Below are 21,813 nucleotides of genomic sequence, written 5' to 3'. Positions count from 1 at the left end.
GAAGGCTCGTTCTTCCATGAACGGGGCTGTGCCCTTAGAACCTGTACAGAACTGCCCTCCTGGGGCTCCGGTCCAGCAGCTGGTGACTGAGGGACTCCCAGACACCCAGAGGCAGTCAGGGCACCCCTCAGAAGGCAGCAAAACCACCCGCCCTTTCCCCACCATTGCACTTGCTGCTGTTTCTGAGGGGAAATCTTGCCACTTCCCAGCAATACATGCGGGGTGCAAGGGGAAGCCAGGCTCCAGCAGCTGAGGTTTGGGACCCAAGCAAAAGGGGCCAGGGGTCACACCTCAAAACTGAGTTACACCAAAGTGGTTCCTGAGGCAGAGACCAATTCAGAATATGGTGCCACCGCTGGCCCAGCAATGTAAGAGCAGGTGTTGCTTTTTGTTAGAAAAGTAAAACACATTGTAAAACCAAGAAAATGTTAAAAAGAGGAGGGGGAAATTACACCCAACACATTACCCAAAGCACAACTAATTTAGACACGATCTCCTTTTAGTGTGTCTTTTCTTTCTTGAACATAGTTTTCTTTACGAGGCCATACTGAAACTAAACGTAGGATTTTATATTCGCCTTTTTTCATTCAGCATAAACTCACAAGTTCATTTCAAACTACTTGGATACTCTTACACTTCACATTTGAGAGGTTTAAGGTCCGAAACATTAAGATGTCGAGGTTCACGCGATGGGATCCTCTGTGGTGGCACATGTCGGTCGGCTCTGATGTTCTGCTTCTCTGAGTCCGGACTTTGCAACCTGAGGCAGCAGCCTGCTCCCTGAGACTGCCCTTGGGTAGATCCCTGGCAGTGGGGTTGCTAAGTCAAGTGAGGTCGACATTTCTAAGGCTGCTGACACTGTTTTCTAGAGGGCTGCCAACACTAACCAGCTCTGGAGGAGGATGCCTTACATCACTCATTCTGCAGTATGCGCCTACTGTGTGCCTGGAGCATACCAAGCCTGAGGACACACCAAGGGCTGCCATGGCCAGGACACTAACCAGGGCCCGCCTTTTCCCAGTTCTCACTTTAACTCTCCGCAAATATGACAGGCGAGCATAGTATCTGCTTTCACTTTGCCTTTGCTTAATTGCTAGTGAGGTGCAACATTTTCCCACATGTTTGAAATTCTTTCTGAATTATGTTTTCACCGTACTTTCCTAGTGGCATCATAGAACACATATGAAGTGACAGAAAAACTACTTTCTACAATAAAGGTATTATCCTCTTGAAGAAAATAAAAGCAAAGCCAAAATCTTGAAGGACAAGATTTTCCTTAGTCATCAAATAAGTGGTTTAATTGCTAGCAAACAGAGGCATAGAACTCAACCTTTGGCCAACAGAGCATCTTAAAGCCCTCAGAGCATGGACCTTGCCAGAGGCTGTGACAGACCACAGTGTGCTTCCCCTGGCCTCACCTGGCCACTCCCCTCACAAACCCAGCTGTGCGGTTACACTGCTCAAGTTCTGGCCCTCGCAGGCACCGAGACCGTACATATGATCATTTTCTTACAATCAAAAGGAAAGCATTAGCCCTAGCCCAGGCCTGCGGACTAAAGGGTCCCAGGTTTGATTCCAGCCAAGGGCACATGCCCAGGTTGTGGGCTCAATTCCTCGCCAGTAAGGGGCGTGCAGGAGGCAGCCAATCAATGATTCTCTCTCATTATTTATGTTTCTATCTCTCTATCTCTCTCCCTTCCTCTCTGAAATCAATTTTTAAAAAAATTTTTTTAAGGGAAAGCATTATTCATAGGCCACCTCATCAGCCCTGCTCCTTCCCCAAGATGCTCTGCGAATGCTCACTCAAGACCCCGTTTACGCAGGAGAGGCTCCAGAATCTGCAGGAGGCTCGATGGCCCCAAAGGGCCAGCTCTGTGAAGGTCACCTGCACTGTCCTGTGTCTCACACATCACAATGCTGGCAGCTACCTTGGCTTGCAAGGCGGCCTCCCCTCCAGACTCCCTCAATGGCACTGGTCATTAGGAAGAGAAATGACTGAGTTTGAGGCCAATGAAAACCCATGAAGTGAATAAACTCAGTTGCTCTCACCTGCAGAGACACAGAACCCAAGTGGCATTTCCTGAAAGGCCTAGATTAAGACTAAAGGCAAGTGTGAGGGTGAATTTTGGCTATGCCACAGTAGCCAGATATGATCAAACGTTATTCTATGCTCCTGGGAAGGTATTTTTCAGATGAAATGAACCTTTAAACCGGCAGACATTGAGTACTAGTAAAGCAGACTACCCTCCATAATTTGGGTGGGCCTCATTGAATCAGTTAAAGGCCTTCATAGAAAAAGACTGAGAGGAAGTTCTGCCAGCAGACAGCCTTAGGACTTAAACTGCAACTGTCCCTTGAGTCTCCAGCCTGCCAGCCCACCCTCCATTTTCTGAACTTGTCAAAGTTCCACCATCACATGAGCCAATCCCTTAAAATAAATCTCTCTAGACAGATAGATACACACAGAGAGAGAGACACACACACCCTCTTGGTCCTGTTTCTCTGGAGAACCCTGACTAACACAGCCCATCACAAGACCTGGATTCCAGGAACAAAACATTCACGGCCTGTCAGCAAAACAAGCCGCAGGGACGCTACTCTAATGATTACTTCAGGAGGAAAAAAAGGCTCTGCATGAAAATGTTTATTTCACAATGGCTGATAACAAAAAGCGACAACAGACAAAGCTGCCATTAGGAAGATGCCAATACTCAACAATGGGGGAACCTTTAACAAACATGACATATTGATCTAACTCCATGGTCGGCAAACTGCGGCTCACGAGCCACATGCGGCTCTTTGGCCTCTTGAGTGTGGCTCTTCCTAAGCCTTAGGAGTACCCTAATTAAGTTAATAACAATGTACCTACCTATATAGTTTAAGTTTAAAAAATTTGGCTCTCAAAAGAAATTTCAATCGTTGTACTGTTGATATTTGGCTCTGTTGACTAATGAGTTTGCCGACCACTGATCTAACTGAACTCAACCAATTGACATTCAGAATTATATGGAAAATATTCGACAGTACAGTGTAAGCTATGGAGTACAGCATAACCTAACCTTAACCCAGCTTTGCCCATTGCTCTGACAGATCTCAACTCTTTACAAATCCTGTTTTTCATCCATCCCGTGAGGGTGGTATCCACTAACCTACGGATTAGGAGAATATATACATAGCTTATAGCATCTGACATGTCACACCGATGGCCAATCAGATGATACTAATACAGGTACCCACGTGAATGAGGACCAGGGTAACAATCAAAGACAAAAGTAGGCATAGTCTCATGAGAAAGAAAAAAGAAAAACTATTAAAGCATGAAAGTTGAAAGTTTAGGGCTAAGACATACTGTACCTTTCAGTCATACCATGGGGTCTCAATATCTCTGTTTCACTCTTGTGGGCTGGTTTTGAAGTCAAAGTGATCAGGATAGCATTGACCACTGTAACGCCTGCGTGAAAACTAATTTATTTGGCATGAAGAGTAAAACCAAGCTTGGGAATATTATTACAATAGTAGTGTGCAGACAGCCCACACGGAATAGCTCAGTACTTTGAATACAACCTACTAAGAAGGTTCTGTTTTTCTCCCAGGTCTCTGATGAGCCCAGAGACTCTGGGAGGTGAAGTAACTTGTCCAACCTCATCCAACCTAAGCCAAGGAGCTAGTACACGAGGATCCAGGTTGTCTTGATTCCAAAATCCAAGCTCTTAACTATACTTGTTTGCTTTATGCCTTCATGTGTCAAGCCCCTTCCACAGGCATAAGTCTACAGCAACTCCAGTGTTAAAGCAGCAAGTGCAGGCAAATCACTGATGCTCACACACCTGCGGATAAACACAGACGTCACCAGCCCACGGCTATCTTCTAGAATAACCCTGCCTTTCTCCTGAGCTCCCTATGCTAGCGGCAAGTTAAAGTTGGGAGGAAAAGCTAGAAAACAAAAATGAAAGCTGGATATGTAAAGCAAAAGTTTCAAGGCATGCATGTTGACACTAATTTAGTAATAGGTACCTTCAAACATACTCCCTTCCCCTCTCTTAGTTCTCGAGAAGCTAATAATGCTCCTTCCTCCTAAATTAAGATCTGAAAAACGAAAGATGCCCTAAACAAATATAAACCTTGCACCCTTCTTTCACCCAATTCTGCAGGAAGGGAAAGCAGTTAACGTACCACCCTTTGTTAAAACCTAGAGTGGAACTTACTTCTCAGGCGACTCTGAGTGGCCCGTGCGCTTCCTTCCCGACGTGTACACGTCATCCTCATTTTCATCCACATCTTCATCATCGATGCTTTTCACATCAAGCTTCTGGTACCCAAACTCCCCATTCAAAGACAGAGAATCAATTTTCCATGAGTTGCTGCTCTGGCTTCCAATGGAATTAGGTCCAAAGGGGCTTTCAAAGGCCATGATATTGACCGAGGAGCGGTCAGAGTTCTCCTCCGAGCTCTCCCCGGTCCCAGGTATCTTTTTAAAAACATCGCCAGAGGTCTGCTCATCTTCTTCATCATCAAATGAGATAATATTGGTCACCTTCTTTTTCTTCTTCCGTTCCTTTTTACATTTGGCATCTAGTAAAAGATAAGGTATGATATGATATAAGAAAAAGTAGGCAAGATAAAGGGGTGATCAAGCCATCCTGACTCTAGTTCTTGAAAAATCCTCTACTACTCCACTGTATTCGGACTTTCTTAAATCCTTGGAAAAACAACTGTTAGAAGACTGAGCAAAATATATGTGTCTCCTCAGGCAAGGGAAACAAAAGAAAAAATAAACAAATGAGACTAAGCCAAAACTAAAAAGTTTTTGCACAGTGAAGGTAACAATCAACAAAATGAAAAGACAACCTACTGAATGGAGGAAGATATTCCCCAATGATATATCTGGTAAAGGGCTATATCCAAAATATATAAGGAATTCATACAACTTAACATCAAAAACCAAATAATCAAATTTAAAAATGGACAGAGGACCTGAACAGAGATTTCTCCAAAGAGGACATACAGATAAAGACATATGAAAAGATGTTCAACATCACTAACCATCAGGGGAATGCAAATTAAAACTATAATGAGATATCACCTCATACGTATTAGAATGGTTATGACCAATAAAACAACAAACAAAAAGTGCTGGCAAGGATATGGAGAAAAAGGGATCCTCTTACACTGTTAGAGGGATTGTAAACGGGTGCTGCAACTATGGAAAAGTTTGAAAATTCCTCAAAAATTTTTAAAAATATAACTACCATATCACCCAGCAATTCCACTTCTGGGTATTTATCTGAAGAAATCTAAAATACAAATTTGAAAAGATATATGCATCCCTATGTTCATTGCAGCATCATTCACAATAGCCAAGTCATGGAAGCAACTTAAGTGTCCATCAACAGACAAATAGAAAAAGATGATGTGGTACATATATACATTGAAATATTACTCAGCCATGAAAAATGAATGAAACATGACCATTTGCAACAACATGAATGGACCTAGAGGGTATTATGCTAAGTGAAATAAATCAGATAGAGAAAGACAAATACCATATGGTTTCACTCATATGTGAAATCTAAAAAACAAGAATAATAAACAAACAAAACAGAAACGGGCTCACAGATAAAGAGAAAAATTGATAGTTGTCAGACAGGAGAAAGGTGAGGAGATGTGTGAAAATGATGAAAGGGATTAAGAAGTGCAAATTGCCAGTTATAAAAATAGTCACGGGGATATAAAGTATACCACAGGGAATATATTCAATATTGTAGTAACTATGTATGGTGTCAGATAGATACTAGACTTACCTGGGGGGTGGGGGATCACTTTATGGTATATAAATGTCTAAACACTATGTATACATATGACACTAATATAATATTGTATGTCAACTGTTATTGAAAAATAAATTTTAAAAAATAAAAAATTATTTTAAAAATATGCCACGGAGCAAATGTTAAAATTGTTCCTCTAAGCAGTTCTTCTAAGCACTTTGATCCAAAGGATATTATCATTATTGAAATGATTTTCATTGTTTCACTTTGGAAAATACTGGTGGGTGAAACCAAGAAAACCGTTTGGGGCAGTTGTCAACTGTTCAATGACCACAAATTCCTCCCATCCCTGCATAATGTCCCTTTACAATGGGACTCTGCCACACCTTCCATTGCAGGTGTATCTATTTCTCCACCTTCTTGAATCTGGAATTGCGTAGTGTTCTGCCTTTACCAATGGAATGTGGCAGAAATAACGGTGTGTGAGTTCTACAGGGTCTTACACCCTCTTGAAATCCTGCCCTGAAACTACTATGGAAGAAAACTGATTTAGCTTATTGAAGAATGAGAGGCCCTGTATAAGAAAACTGAGATACCCTAGCTAATAGTTAGCACCAACTCCAGGGATGGGGGGGGGGGGGGGCGGCCTTCTAGGATCTTCCAGCTCAGCTGCCAGCCAAATGCAGCCCCATGAGTGAGCCCAGGTGATACCAGCAGAAAAACCAGACTGCCAAGCCACACACAGAATCATAAAAAAATAATAAATCATGGTTGTTTTAAGCCACTACATTTTTTACACTGTTTGTTACACAACAAGGCCAATGGAAACAGAAAATAAGACTGCCTTGGTAACCAGTACTTAGATGAGCCAGTTTACACATCTTAATCATCACCCTGAACCTATTCCCAAAACTCCTTTCCATCTAAACCAATGTGTGACATGCTTCACCTGGGCATTACAACTCTGAGACAATGTCAAAAGCAGGGAGTCCACAATGAATGGCAAGGACACTGCTTTGGGTATACAAATTCCATTGTCTCTGCTACACAAAGCCCTCACAGTTCTGTTTCTATCTCATTCACCTGGGCCTCTGCTTGGGAAGGAGAGGGCAAACAGATAAAGCCAGTGTGTACCAAAGACACCATAAGATTCTGAGCATAATCATTAATAACCCCAAAGGGATGACCATGATTACTGCCTTGTTTAAGGGATTTGAGAATACCAGAACTAAGTTTTAAACCCAAAATTTCCAATTTTGCTTTAGCAACATTCTGAATGTCCCAGAAGGCTCAGGGTGGTTGTAAACATGTCACAAAATTAATCTTAATTAATTCATTAATCCCTTTCCCTGGCCTCCACTTAAATGTCTTCCCCCGCCAAAAAAGGCAAGCCCAATAGTATACACTCTCCATAGCACCCTATGCTTGGCTTCCATCCCATTTATCAGGATAATTAATTATATGTATAATTTGTCATTAAATGTCTACCCACCCATCCCAAAGAAGACTGACAGCTGAATGGATGCCTGTAATCTGTCTTACTTGGCTCACAGCCTAGCACACAGAATGCATTAAGTGAACAAATGAATGAATGGACAAAGGAATGAATAAATGAAGATCAACCTCATCTGGCTTCCCGTGGCCCTCACACCCTTGCTTTCAGTTTGTTCTGGCTGACCTTTTGCTCTTTTACCCTATCATCTTCCCATCTAGGTGAGGCTCTTTCTCAGTAAGGGTAAAAAAAATAAAAACAAATGTGAGCTGAGAATACAAGTGCGTCAGATTCAGGCCCCTTGGCACTTTCAGGTGGCGAGGGGTGTCCACCTGGGCCACGGCCTGTCATCCTTTACCTGGCCCCTCTGCTCTACCTCACACGCTCTGCCTCACCTGCACTGACGTGCTTGGACATGACGGGCAGGGGGTCGGTCTCCTGCTCAGGTTTGATGAGGATGGAGACAGCAGAGGACGCCGTGATCTCCCGGAAAAGGCTGCTCACTCCTTGCGTGGACTCCTTCAGCAAGGAAGTCACATTCTGCGTTGACTCCTTTAAGAGGTCCGAGACAGTAGGAGCAAACTTGCTCTGCCCATTTAAATCCTTGTTGTCAATGTTGATCGCGAAGAGTATGGAGTTCAGACCTTCCGCACAAAAGGAAAAACATGGAGTGTGTGCTGTTGGACAGTCACGCCTCCAACACGACAAACAAGCTGCAGACAGTACAGTACACAGGAGGGCACACACTGACCTTAGATCAGTGATGGCGAACCTATGACACACGTGTCAGAGGTGACACGCGAACTCATTTTTTTTTGGTTGAGTTTTCTTTGTTAAATGGCATTTAAATATATAAAATAAATATCAAAAATATAAGTCTTTGTTTTACTATGGTTGCAAATATCAAAAAATTTCTATATGTGACACGGCACCAGAGTTAAGTTAGGGTTTTTCAAAATGCGGACACGCCGAGCTCTAAAGGTTCGCCATCACTGTCTTAGATGCTGATTAAAACCTCCCACAACTGGGGTCAGTGGACAGCAGCTATCACAGCAGCTGAGTCACTCCAAATTCTCTTCCTTTCTGTCAAGAGGGAAGGTAAGCCATAGGTTCTGAGGTCAGACTGCCTGTATTGAATCTCAGCACTGCCACGTACAAGCTATGAGAGCTTGGTCAAGCCATTTATAACCTCTCTGAGCTTTAGTTTCCTTATCTGTAAAATGGGGGCACAATATCTCTTTCACAGGTTAACTATAAAGACCATCACCCACCAAAAACACTCAGCTCAGTAAGCAATCACAAAAGGCGCACCAATGTCATTAGTAGCATTACTTATGCAAAAATTTGCATTGGTATCCTCTGGCCCACAGGAAATCACGGTCAAACCCTGACTCTTCCTCATCAATGGCCTAAGCCCGTGGTCGGCAAACTGCGGCTCTCGAGCCACATCCGGCTCTTTGGCCCCTTGAGTGTGGCTCTTCCTAAGCCTTAGGAGTACCCTAATTAAGTTAATAACAATGTACCTACCTATATAGTTTAAGTTTAAAAAATCTGGCTCTCAAAAGAAATTTCAATTGTTGTACTGTTGAAATTTGGCTCTGTTGACTAAAGAGTTTGCCGACCACTGGCCTAAGCTAACGTAACTTCCAAGATGTGGGGCTTGGTGCAAACTTTCAGGAAAGAAAAAGGAGGCAACAAAGGATTTAGAAGAAAGAAGCAAGTTGCCTACTTCTGTTGGGTTGTTTCACCTTTTGAGTGCAAGTCAAATGATAAACAATTTAAAGATTCACCAATAAACATCATTCCAGGTTTGCATGTTGACAAATGGTGTACATGACTATCACATCTGATTCTCTCACAGCCCCATCCGGACCCCCACCTTGCAGAGGAGGAAAGTAACGGTAACAGCATCTGCCCCAGGTCCCCAGCTGGTAAGGGGTCGGACCAGGCTCCCAAGGCAGGTCTCCTGTCTCCAACCCCCAGGTCTTTATATTACACTTGCAAAGCCACAGCCAAAAACCCTCAACCCCGTGCTCTCCCTGCCAGGGTATCAAATTCAATGCCATTCAAGGAAGGGCAGTGGCAAGTGCCTCAAGTTGCTGAGGAATAAGGAAAATCCCTCCTCTGCTTCACAGGACCCATCACCCGCCTTGCCCGGGCTTACCAGCTGCCATGGTAGGAAGCATGCTAGACCTTTCTTCGTCCATCACAAAAGACCAGTCTTCATAAAAAGTGCTGCAAATTGAAAGAGAAAAGGGAAAGGCTCTAAATAGTGGCTCTCTGTGCCCATTAGCCAGACAGTTCCATTATCAGGCTTCCGGGAAAAGCCATGCCTGGTCATGGCAGAGTGAATACAGGAGTCTCTGCTGGGCTGAACCTTCTGGTTATAAACTAAGGACTGACTGCACAGACCCTACGACTTCCTCATTGGTCCCCTGAGATCTTTAGAGTCCCCTGAGCTTGACAGCCCTGAAATAGGCATGAGATGTAAATGTGGTGTTTATGAAGCAGCAGATGGGGACAAACAGAGGGGTGACTTCCACTCAAGCAACATCTCCAAAAGACAGACAGGAAGTCCAAGCAGGGCTAACACAAGAAGAGAGCATTTCAGAAAGAAACTATGAAGTCCACGGTCCATCAACCACAGCATTTGTATGTAATATCTGCTTGGGCTACAGACCCAAAAGCCCAAGTTAGGCTGGGAAGCTAAAAAGGCCCCACAAATCTAAGTGGGGGAAAGGGCCAGAGAGGTCTACAGAGTCTGTCCAAGGTCATTCAGCAATAAATGCAGCTCAAAAGCAGGTCTCCCCCTTCCAGTTCCCAGCTCTTTGTCCAGCCCCCTGCTAAGTGGTAACAAGCAAATGCCCTCAAACCTCTGACTTCCCCGCCAGGTCAGAGAACTCTAAATGAGTGGAGTCAGAGTTAAATTTCACTAAAGCACTGTCCATGGTGAGTGAGCTGTACTTCGGCAGGAGGCTGGACACAGGTGACTGAATACAACTAACAGAAAGAGAGAGGACACGCGTGTTCAGTACATGGACCGAGCAGAATGGCAGGGGAAGCACAAACCACAGGTCCAAGCTGGCACGGCAACAGTACCTCTGATTCCCCAAATTTTGATTCTTTAAAAATCTTAGTCCATTTTCATGTACGTAAATGAATTTGGTTTTCCCACATCAAAGTAGATTAAAGTGACTAGTGATTTAGGTAAAATTCAACTATGATTCTTAACAGCTGGATTCACTTCAACTGCTCATTGTTAATTCAACTTTGATGTGGAGTGTACAACTCTGAGCTACTTGCAAATGATGTGGTGGGAAGAGCTTGATTAGAATTCATTTTTAGGAACATGAGTATGTTCTCCTTAATTAATGCTGGTTAACGCTCAGGAGGTACACACAGACATTCAACTCAGACCCCAGGCAGCACACAGATGCAGGCAGCACCAGGCGTCCTGGGCCCACCCCTCCCATTTCAGACCCACAGAGTCTGAGCATACAACTGGACAAAGCACCCCAGTCAGCATCAATGTGAGAACTTCAAAGGTATCTGTGAGAGCCCTAGCACAGGATCCCAGAATGCCTAATAAATTACCAGCAGAGAGGTGACCCTAGGGCAGCCGTGGGCAAACTACGGCCCGCGGGCCATATCTGGCCCGTTTGAAATGAATAAAACTAAAAAAAAAAAAGACCGTACCCTTTTATGTAATGATGTTTACTTTGAATTTATATTAGTTCACACAAACACTCCATCCATGCTTTTGTTCCGGCCCTCCGGTCCAGTTTAAGAACCCATTGTGGCCCTCGAGTCAAAAAGTTTGCCCACCCCTGCCCTAAGGGCAGAAGAAACAGAGGAGAGACTTGAGACATGGAATGTATCACGGTACTAATGAAATGCCAACTTATTGAGCTAAATGGAACGTCACTAATGAGGATGTGGGCACTGCTGATGCAGAAGTTACTCAAGGGACCAGGGCAGGATTGATCACTGTCCCTTTGTATCGTCAGGTGACAAAAAACTACAAGTCTGGTCCACCATTCTCAGAGGGAAAACAACAGCCAAAGTCAGAGAGAGAGACTGGGAGAGAGAGAGAGAAACATCATAAGCATCATGAGCACAGGAAAAATGACAGGAATGTCCATGTTTTTGGAGAAAATGTGGCTGACTGTGCTACCATGGAGCATATCCAGTGCCCTCTCCCCATCGCTGTGGCATAACCACATCTCCCCACCCTGCCGAGCCTGCCTGACCAGTGCATGTGAGCAGGTGAAGCATCACTTTGAGCAGAAGCTTTAAGAGCCAGTGCTTAGTGCAACCACATCTTTATAGAGATGGAGCCTCCATCAGCCTGGGTCCCTGCGATGAGAATCCCTGTTCACCCACGAGAGACATGAAGCAGAGGGAAGAAATAAACTCGGCTGTCTCAAGCCACTGCGGTCTTCATCATGTTTGTTACGGCAGCATAACCTGGCCTGTGCTACCTGACAGAGTGAACTTTATGATCAAGAAAAAAAGAAAATACAATAAAATGGGGGGAGGGTTGTTTTTTAATAACCAATGACTTCTCTTCCCAACTTAAAACTTCCATATTTTTTTCAGTCAGTTTGGTATTGATTAAAAAAGAAAAGAAAACATAAAGAGTTGTAAAGACAAAATGGGAAACTGGGCAGGAAACACCCAGTATCTAAAGAGAAAGAAATTCTAAACTGGAAAAGAGCCCGAATTCAAATTCCATGAAGTGAGGAGCAGGCTGTGATCTGTGACCATAGACCTCTCCACACCCCAGCCTTAATAATAATGAGCATGTAAGTGCTTGCTCTATGCAGGTGCCGTGCTGAGCCCTTTACAGGCCTTCTCTCATGTAACAAATGGGACTGACTGTGAGCGGGGGGCCTAGGGTGTAAATCCAGGCTTCTGACTCCAGGTTCTGTGGTTTTAACCACTCGCCTACACGCCCTCCCAGAACCCCACCAGTGGGTACCTGAGCCTGCTGCGGTCGGCCAGGAGCATGTGCAGGTAGCGCTCCAGCGAGTGTTCGTTGAGGGCGCAGCGCAGCCAGGCCCGGCCGCGGCCCACGTCGGAGGCGATGTGGCGCAGGGAGTAGAAGCGCTGCAGCTCGTGCTTGCTGAGGACCTCCTTCACGTAGAACCAGAACACGGGCTCTGGGGAGACAGCGGGACAGGCGCTGTGGCACTCGGCCTGGGATGTGCATCGCCTTTAGTAACCTTCCCTGAGCATCTTTGAAGATTGTAAAAGAACTACTTCCTTAGCACAGAAAAGGAAGATACCAAAGAGTATACAGAAAATTAAAATGACCTCAAGTCCACCATCCAGAGATGGCCATTGTTAACATCTTTAAGTATTTCCTTCCACTCTTTTTTTCTGTACTTTTCTTTTTTTCATACAAAATCAACATCTGTGATAGGATGAATTATAACCCCCAAGGATAGTCATGTCTTAATCCCTGGAACCTGAGTGTTAGTTTATATGGCAAAAGGGACTTTGCAGATGTGATTAAGTTAAGGATCTGGAGAAGGAGAGGTCATTGATTATTCTGGGTAGTCTCTGTGGCCATAATCATCACAAGTATCTTTATAAGAGGGAAGTGGAGGGAGATCAGACAGAAGAGGAGCAGGTGACATGGAAGCAGAGATTGGAATGATGCAGCCAGCGATAGGCACGGAATGCCGGAAACCAGAAGATTCTACCCTGGGGCCTCCAGAAGGAACCAGCCCGATGTCATCTTCACTTTAATCCAGTGAAATAGGCTTTGAACTAAGCCCTTCTTAAGTGTAAGAAAATTAATTTGTGTTGTTTTCAGCCATCAGCTTTGTGGTAATTTGTTGTAGGAAGTAACTAATATACCATCGTATTGTGTGTATTGTATATGGGTGCATATGTATACATGCACGTATATACAAATACACACACACACACACACACACACACATAATTTTGTACCCTCATTTGTTTTTTCTCGTCTTTATCATGAACATTTTCCTGTAACATTTAAAGATCTTTGGAAATATGATTTTTGATGGCTTCCCTGTTGTTTATTTCTCTACAGCGGGGAACATAATATGTTACCAATTTTCCCTATATACTGCTTTGAATATCCTTGTACATAACTAGTTGTCCTCATTTCCAATTCCTTAGGAGAGAGTTCCATAGGTCTGAGAAGGGAACAGATGTAAGGCTTTAAGGGAAAGCTAAGAAAGTTTGTTTTTATCCATAAAATAGTAATTGTACCTCCTCACATCCCCCCTTTTTTTATCCACACCCGCACAGATATTTTTCTAGTTGTAATTCTAGTGTATACCTGATTTTGTGATCAATTTTCTTTACTTCACATCAACACTTTTACCTGCTGCCAATAATAGTAACAACAGCAACAGCCAATACTATTTATTGAGCATTAACTACATACCAGCCATTGTAGTAAACATTTTATATCTGAACTCAGTCCTCATAACCACCAAGGTCATGTCCATGTCAAAGGCAAGGTCCAAGGCCTGGACAAGTGAAGGAACTCACACAGCAATTCACAGTAAGCAATACAGCAGAAGGGACTGAGAGCTGTCGAACTACAAACCACAAACCCACACTGCCTTGCCAAGTGAGGAGGGCGTCTACATTCTTTAAAATGATCATGTTCACAAATGCTTAATATACTAAGAGAGAAAATACTGAGTCTGCTACCAGACAAGGATTCTAATCCAGGAGCCTAACAGGTCCCAAGACCCCTCTGAGAATGTGGCAAGGTCTGTGAACCTTCCCTCCAGAAGGATGTGCATACACACATCACACACTGGGCATTGGGTTAGTACGCTCACTCTAATATTTCAGCTCAGCCAGCATCGACTGCCTTCTAACCAGGAGCCATGGACTGGGCGAGACTATGGCCTAACAGGCAGAGATTAGAAGGACTCGTCTCCAACAAACTTCCAGACTAGTGGACAGAACAACAGGTGAAAAGATTGTTCAGTAGAATGACCCTGAGCAGGTCACTTAAACATGATAAGGTTTGGATTCCTCTCCCTTAACAAAAGGCCCAAAGTACAGAACACCCGGGTTCCTGGGGTAACTGGAGAAAAGGGAGGTAAAGCACTGAGCACAATGCACAGACCATGATGACTAACCATCGTTTACTTAATAATTACCTTCTTATATGAGAGCATTTGTGTTGTTTCCTCTTTCCCTTTTTCTATTAACAGTATCTAAATGTGTATGTACAGAAGAGTGTGCATACATACTTCTGGATGGATCATGCCAACCTCTGGGATCATTTACAATAAACGTCCCAAGAATGACTGGAGAAGCCACCAACAGGGGAGTTCGCTCAGGTCCATTTTCTGTCTCGATGCCTAAATGCGACACTAATTCTTTTCCCAAACCCAAACCGCAAAAGTGTGCTAACAGCCTTCTTTCCACTCGAAGCCTCTCTCAGAAACCAGAGCAGGGGGAGTTTGGTGAGAGCAGTACTCTGAGTGGGCCCGTCAGCAAACCTGTTTTGAAACACACCAGACAACCATCCGGATATCCATCACCTTTAGCATCAAGTGACTTTCACCGCCATCTCTCTTGAAAACTGCAGTCACCTCCCTCTGACCTTGAATGCACATGAAACACTTCAAGGTGTGTTTTCACCTCTCAATTTCCCAAATTGCTTACCGCTACAGAAGCCTTCTAAAGCTTGCCAGAGCGATGCTGATGATAAGAATTATCTCAGCAGGGCTCCGCTTCCACTGCCAGAATTAATGTGATCTATTTAAAGTGCAGCTCACCTGCCACTTAACGCTTGCAGTGTCTGTAATTTAATTTGGAAATATGCACCGATCTCTTGCTGCTTTGAAACAAGGGGCTAATTCTAAAAGTGGGTGAGGGCTTCTGGCTCTCTCAACTTCTGAAAGCCATCTGCCAACCAGAGCAAAGAGCCAGGAAGGGGTTACTGAGGCTAGCCACCTGGGGCCACTCTTTAACAGAGGATAACTAATAGCTCAGGGCCTTTGGCAAAGTTTCTAACAGGCCTCAGCTTTAATCGATGCCAAAAATTCAAGAATTCATGCTTTGGAGTCCAAAGAGGACCAAAACCTTGCCTCAGATTCTACGTAAGATTGTGTGACCTTGGGCAACTTATTTTGTTCTTCATCTTCCTCTTTTATAAAGTGAGCTTTGCTCTGAGGGAAAAGAATAAGAAAATAAAACATACATGAATGCCGAAACCGGTTTGGCTCAGTGGATAGAGCGTCGGCCTGCGGACTGAAAGGTCCTGGGTTCGATTCCGGTCAAGGGCACGTATGTTGGTTGCGGGCACATCCCCAGTGGGAGATGTGCAGGAGGCAGCTGGTCGATGTTTCTCTCTCATCGATGTTTCTAACTCTCTATCCCTCTCCCTTCCTCTCTGTAAAAAATCAATAAAATATATTTAAAAAAAAAAAAACATACATGAAAAGCATGTAGTGCCAAGGCAGACAAACAATATCCCTTTCTTCTGAAAGCAGCACCCCTCTTTCCTAAGGGACTGTGTTCTGTTTGTAGTTGCCTTCTGGCACTACAAACCTTCCCTTCCTTACCTAGGTGGGCAGGTAACACAGGCTGGGCAATGGCCTGGCCACAGCCGGCCCTAAGCCTTGACACGCCTCACTAGCCCACCCTCATCCGGGCCTTGTTTGATATTTTGCACATGTGGATTTTTATTGTATTAATCTTGATTTTTTTAATATTGCAAGATAGATATTCTTTATCTGGCTTGCTGTTAGCGAGGTAGCTAGTAAGAAAGGGAACAAATGGACTCAGACGTTAAACCTGATTCACTGGGAAGCCACAGCACTCCCAGGCCCCCAGGGAACTCTGCACCCTCCACCAAGGGGACCTAATTCCAGAGCAGGCAGGAAGAATCTTCCTGGAACAACCCAGGGAGTTTGAGGGAGGAGTGGGAGAAATTCCTTTACTAGACACATGGGCAGTAGAAACCGATGACGAAGCAGAACTTTGAGGAAGGCGCAGTGGTAGCCAAAATGGTGACATAATGGGTGGCATCTAGACTGGAAACTCTGAGAAAAGGACCAACCTGGATGGGGGAGGACCCAGCACAAGCCTAAGAAGGACTGGGAAAGATTGGTTAGTCTGAAAGAAAGCCTGCTCTCTCCCAAGCCTGAGATAATATAATTCTTGGTAGCATGTGTTCACCCATTCGTTGGCGGGCATAGCAGCCGTGGGGCTCCGAGAGCAGGCCTGAGCACGGCAGGAGCCCTGGGTGATGACATTACAGTTTGGGTCCTGACCTTCCTGGTCAGCACTGATGCTCACCAGGCCCAGGACTTACTCCACAGTGAGACGAGCTAGGCCACCCGGTTGTGGATGAGACACCTGGCACCTGGGGAATAGTCCTTTGTTTTCACTCCAATAAATCTTACTGCTACATCTCATTCTCCTACGCGTGGGTCCCTCAAATGCTTTTCTCGTGGCCGTGGAAGAACCCTATTTCCACTGACAACACTCACGTAAAACTTGTGGCTAAAGTGAGTGCCTGACTGGCTTCATCCCAGTCCCAGTGAAACCGGACACCCAAGGGGTCTGGGCTGCCTTCCCTCCCTTAACCAAATTAACCAGAGACAAGGGTGATTCTTTTATGACCTTTTTTTCCAATAATCCCGCCAGTATGGGAGAGACCGGGTCTTCCCCAAAATTTTGTTCCGCACCCCCCCCCCCCCCCCCAATAAACCAGCTGCTTATATCAGGTAGGACAAAGCTTACAATGGGGAAGTAGGGATTACAGGCATGAGGAAGTAGGCTATGCAGACTGGGTTGGGACTCAATTGTGTGGGCAACAAGGTTGTTCATCTTCCCATGATAACAGGCAGTTCTTGAATGAGAATGGACAGCATTCCAAGGTTATCTCCCAGGTCCAAGGTTGACTCCCGGGTCCCAAGGGCATACAGTCCCCAACCAGATTAGAATGTCCTTTCTTTAACCAGAACAAAGCAATCACAGTTAACAGAGCATGATTAATATTTCCCATAACCACAGCTAGTCCCCTATATTCTATTTTTGCCCCTAAAATCAGCCCTGGACACAGCATCTGCCCCACAACCAAGGGTCCTCCCTACAACTTCTACCTGAACCAGAAGTGAGGCCTTATCCCCTTCCAAAACCGAAGTCAGCAAACAATGGCCCAAGGGCCAAATTCAGCCCACCACCTATTTATGTTAGTAAAGTTTTACTGGAAAACAGCCGCCCATTTGTTAATATATTATCTGTGGCTGCTTTCCTGCTACAACGGCAGAGCTAAGGACTGTGAGAGACCTACGGTCTGAAATACTATCTCATCCCTTAAGGAAGAAGTCTGCCAACCACTCTTCTAGAAGTAGGAGCTCTGATAATCTTGTAAACCTGGAGCTACCTGGGACCATTTTCCCCCTATCAGGTAGAGCAAGCCCACCTAGGAAAGATGCCAACCCATAGAAAAGTGGGCTCAGAGAGACAGAGAGAAAGATGTGGGGGTGCTGAGCCCTAACCAGCTCAAGCCCTAGATTTCTCAGTTACTTGAATTAATAAGTGCCCTTTTTTTCTTTGTCTATGTGGCTTGCTGTCACTCATAACCAGAAGAAGTCTAATGCAGTGAGAGAGGGTATGTTCTTCAATCATCTAACAATCATTTATGGAGACTGACAACAGGCCAGGCACTGAGCAATGCCTGTGTGCGCTGAAGGGGCAAATGCGTCGCTCAAAAATAAACAACAACGGCAAAAATAATTGCTCAACAAGAAAAAAAAAAACAACTACAAGGAGCTAGGCTCCTTGTAAACAAATAAAGGCTTTTTTGTCTCACATACCTAGCCTAGAAGTAGAAAGCAGGTTCAAAGGCTCTGTCACAGGCAGAAGCTCCAAACTCTTGACATTCACCTCACTGTCTCAGAGGACTGTCACCACAATCAGAGCCAGAAGAAAGAGGACAAGACAAAGCCTTTTTGAGGATCCACCAAACTATTTTCCACAGAGTCTGCACCATTTTACATTGATACTTTTTTGTCTGTGTGAAGATAAAACTGCCTTTAATTCTCTGCAACTGAAATTAAGTGTTATTCTCTTTCAGTTAGTTCTTAAACTTAGATAAAACTTAAATTTGCCAATTATAGGTAACTTGCCCACTTCAGGCTCTTTAATTGTGGTAAAATTCACTTAACATAAAATTCACCATCGTAATCATTTTAAAGTACGTAATTCAAAACTTGATACATTTTTAAAGAATGAATAAAGGCACACCAATCTGAGATACTGGATTACTTTGGGAGACTTCAGTAGATTTAAATTTTAAAATTTACATACCTACTGACTCTATAAAACAAAGGCCAATTATCTTGGTAGGAGTAGATGGAGATCACAAAAATAAAGCAAGGAAAAAAGGATGAGTTGCCACTGACGGCCCGTATGTCACCTGGCTCCTCCACTACCTCCCTGTTTTCACTTCGTTCCACTCTCCCTGTCACTCGCCCTGATACAGCCTCACTGTTCTGGTTGTTCCTCCAACATACCTACCCAGCCAGATAGGAGATGATGAGGCCACCTAAAGATCAGCAATGTAGAAAGCCAGCCCATCCCTAAAGAGCCAGAGGAACAAAAGAAAGAGGTAGTGTTACCAGGTAGGACTGCCAGGCAACAGCTGGACTATGGCAGAGGCACCTTGGAGGGGAAGGGAGGAGAGGAGCACCTAAACAGCAGGCCACGTGGGACCTCCACGGACCATGGAGGAAGCACAGACACTGCTGGAGATGCCACCTAAGGCAGAGGTGAGAGGAAGAAATAGTCTAGCTTCCCTCTTCCTCCCACCTTCTAAACTCATTACCACCTCCCACCAGGCAAACCAAAATGGAAGACAATGGGAAGAGAGCCTGGGAAATAGAGCCTGCAAAGGAAGGACAGAGAATAAATAAATTTGAGAGCACCAGCAACTGACTGGTACATGCTTCTGAACTGGTGAACCACCTGGAATTCCTTCCCCTAATAACAGTATGGCTAATTCCCTCATTTTCTTAGGTCTCTATTCAAATGTCCCCAGAAAGAGGCTGTCTGGCCATTCTGCACAGAAGGGCAAAACCTCCTCCCATGGCAGACTGCTAGCTGGTCATCAAATCCACCCTCCCTTCTTCCTGAACCACCAGACAGACTATATTCCCAGCCTGCTCTACCAGTTTCCTCTCCCCGCAGGTGCCTGTCACAGGCCTGGTTCACTCACTTCTGCCATCTGTCTGGTCCTGTGAGCATCTGAGGTCTGAGTCCCAAACTCTAATACCTCAGGATAGTCCACTTGGCATTCACCCACATTATACGAGAATCTTCAGCAGCTCCTTTATTAAAAAGTAGGGATCTCCTCTAGCACCAAAGAAGCAGGACTTTTAAAGTAAGTGTCTTGTTTCCTTCTAGGGCATAGTACCACATCCTCTGCTGAAAAGCCATTTCACACTGTCAGGAGCAAAGCAAAGGACCCATGGAACCAACAAGCTGGATAATTATGGACTAAAAACTGACAATTATGAGGCCAAATCCGGGTCTCAATTTACAACACACCAGGATCAAACACCTCTGAAATAGCCAAAGGTCACCTTCAGCCAAGAGGCAGCAGTCCAGCAATACCAGATCCTAATATGTTGGTTGGGACAGTTTCATGCCCCTTAGTAAATAGCCACTGGCCTAAGCCCTCAGGCTCCCCAGCTGCCAAGGACCCTCCCAGGACCCTGTGGACACCCCCATAATCTAGCACCTCCCAGGTCAACACAGAAGCCGGTGAGGGACAGTGCTCTGGCTTCTGGCTCCCTCCCTAAGGCCAGCAGTTTCCTACCAGCTGTTAAACATGTTTATCACACCCCTGGACAGAACTCAGTATTTTCTTAGCACCTTTCACAGACATCCTTCCAAGGGCTCTTCACCAGAAGTAGTTGATTTGCAAGTTCACAAATACAACAGAGAAACACAAAGAGAGAACTGAAAACATTATAGGGACGGAGGGTGGGAGTTGACTTCCCCTCCATCAAAAGGTTGAGCCCAGGGTTCTCCTGGCACATGCAGCTTCCTCCAAAATTAACTTTCTACAGAAATGAAATTGTTACCCACAGTGACCCAATGAAGCAAAACATAAATTCTGCTTTGAGTGAAATGCAATCAACCATTTTCAAAAATCCCCACGGACGATCAAGGAAGTTAGTTTTCTAATTTTACAGATGTGGTATGTTAATATCACCTGCTTTTCAATGGACTTTGAAAATGTCCAGAAAGCAGACAGTGGGGCTCGACTGCCCAAGAGAATGAGCGGCATGGCCTGAGTCTGGGTCCTTGAGTCATTATTCTGAACATAGTTTTTTGGCTACCAGCAACCTTGCAATACACTGGATGAGCAAGGATGGTCCCAGTCCTTGACCATCGAGAGAGACAGTCAAAAAAACAGGTTTGGCCAGATGGTCTCAGACACAACTCAGCCTAACAGCAGCCATAAACAGTAGGTACATGAATGTGTGTGGCTCTGTTCCAATAAAACTTTCTTTACAAAACTAGGTGGGGGGACATAGTTTTCTGTCCTCTGCTCTGAGTGATCATAACTCACTCAAACCTTGATGCTTAATTTACTCATGAATTCAAATTAGGGGGATCTTGATCTTTCAGAGAGCCCTTTTTCTAGAAATAATGTGCCATTATCCTATATAATAAAAGCCTAATATGCAAATTGTCACCTCAACCAGGAGTTTGACCGGGGGGCGGCAACCGCCCATGGCCCCTCCCCAGCTGGACCTGCCCCAGCCGGGGGAAGGGAGGCCCCAGCTGGCAGCCAGCAGCTGCTAGGGACCCTACTGTGCACAAATTTCATGCACTGGGCCTCTAGTTATTAAATAAAAGTAGCAGCTTAGAAATCACAATCATGTAGACCTGAGTAGAAATCCCAGCTCTGCCACACATTATCTCTAAAACATGAAAGCAATTATTTCATTCCTTTGAGCCTTATTTTCTTCATCTGTAAAATGGGGACACTATCATTCACCATGCAGAGTCATTTCAGGAATAAAATGGCATAATGAACATGAAGAGTCTAACAAATCCCCTGGGTCACAGGAGCTGCTCAATATGAGTATCTAGCAAATACCAAGAAAGCCCATCTGTGTTCAGCCCATTAATCAGTAAGAGCAGAAAACATCCAGGTGTCATTTCCAAGACTAATGTGCTAATCACCTCTGTCTTCCCACTGGGGACCAGGGGCATCTGACTTTGTTTTTTAAGTTGTCTTACTTTTCTCTATAGTTTAAATTAGGATGTTTTGGGATACAAATAAAAGGCTGAACTCAAAATGGCTTAAAACCTTAGGGAATTTATTATTTTGCATCACATCAAGTCCAGAAGTAGGGCAGCTCCAGAGTTGGTGAATTCAGTAACTTGGTAACGTTAGGAAGGATCCAGGTACTCCCCACCTCCCTGGGCTGCCTTCCTTGCTGTACTGTCTTTGTCCTCAGATCCGCTCCCAGCAAGGTGGCAAGATCATTGCCACAGCTCCACGCATCAGTCTCAGGC

General features: G+C 44.6%; 1 protein-coding gene across 7 annotated transcripts in view; it reads right to left on the bottom strand.

The window, feature by feature from the left end:
- Nucleotides 1-21,813, bottom strand: part of SNX29 (sorting nexin 29) — a 391,693-nt gene that overhangs the window by 328,430 nt on the left and 41,450 nt on the right. For 5 of the 7 annotated variants that reach the window (XM_023760220.1, XM_014462290.2, XM_023760221.1 and 2 more), the window contains 4 exons: nucleotides 12,242-12,422; nucleotides 9,425-9,495; nucleotides 7,656-7,904; nucleotides 4,206-4,572 (listed from right to left, as the gene is read on the bottom strand). In XM_023760220.1, the coding sequence (XP_023615988.1) occupies nucleotides 4,206-4,572; nucleotides 7,656-7,904; nucleotides 9,425-9,495; nucleotides 12,242-12,422 (868 nt within the window). Of the gene's footprint in view, nucleotides 1-4,205; nucleotides 4,573-7,655; nucleotides 7,905-9,424; nucleotides 9,496-12,241; nucleotides 12,522-21,813 lie in introns of all 7 variants that reach the window. The other 2 variants (XM_023760224.1, XM_023760222.1) reach the window with 2 other exon arrangements.

This window comes from Myotis lucifugus, unplaced genomic scaffold, assembly GCF_000147115.1.
Source record: "Myotis lucifugus unplaced genomic scaffold, Myoluc2.0 scaffold_176, whole genome shotgun sequence".
Lineage (NCBI taxonomy): Eukaryota > Metazoa > Chordata > Mammalia > Chiroptera > Vespertilionidae > Myotis > Myotis lucifugus.
Note: the sequence above shows the minus strand (reverse complement) of the source record. Positions and strands in the feature narration are given on the sequence as shown.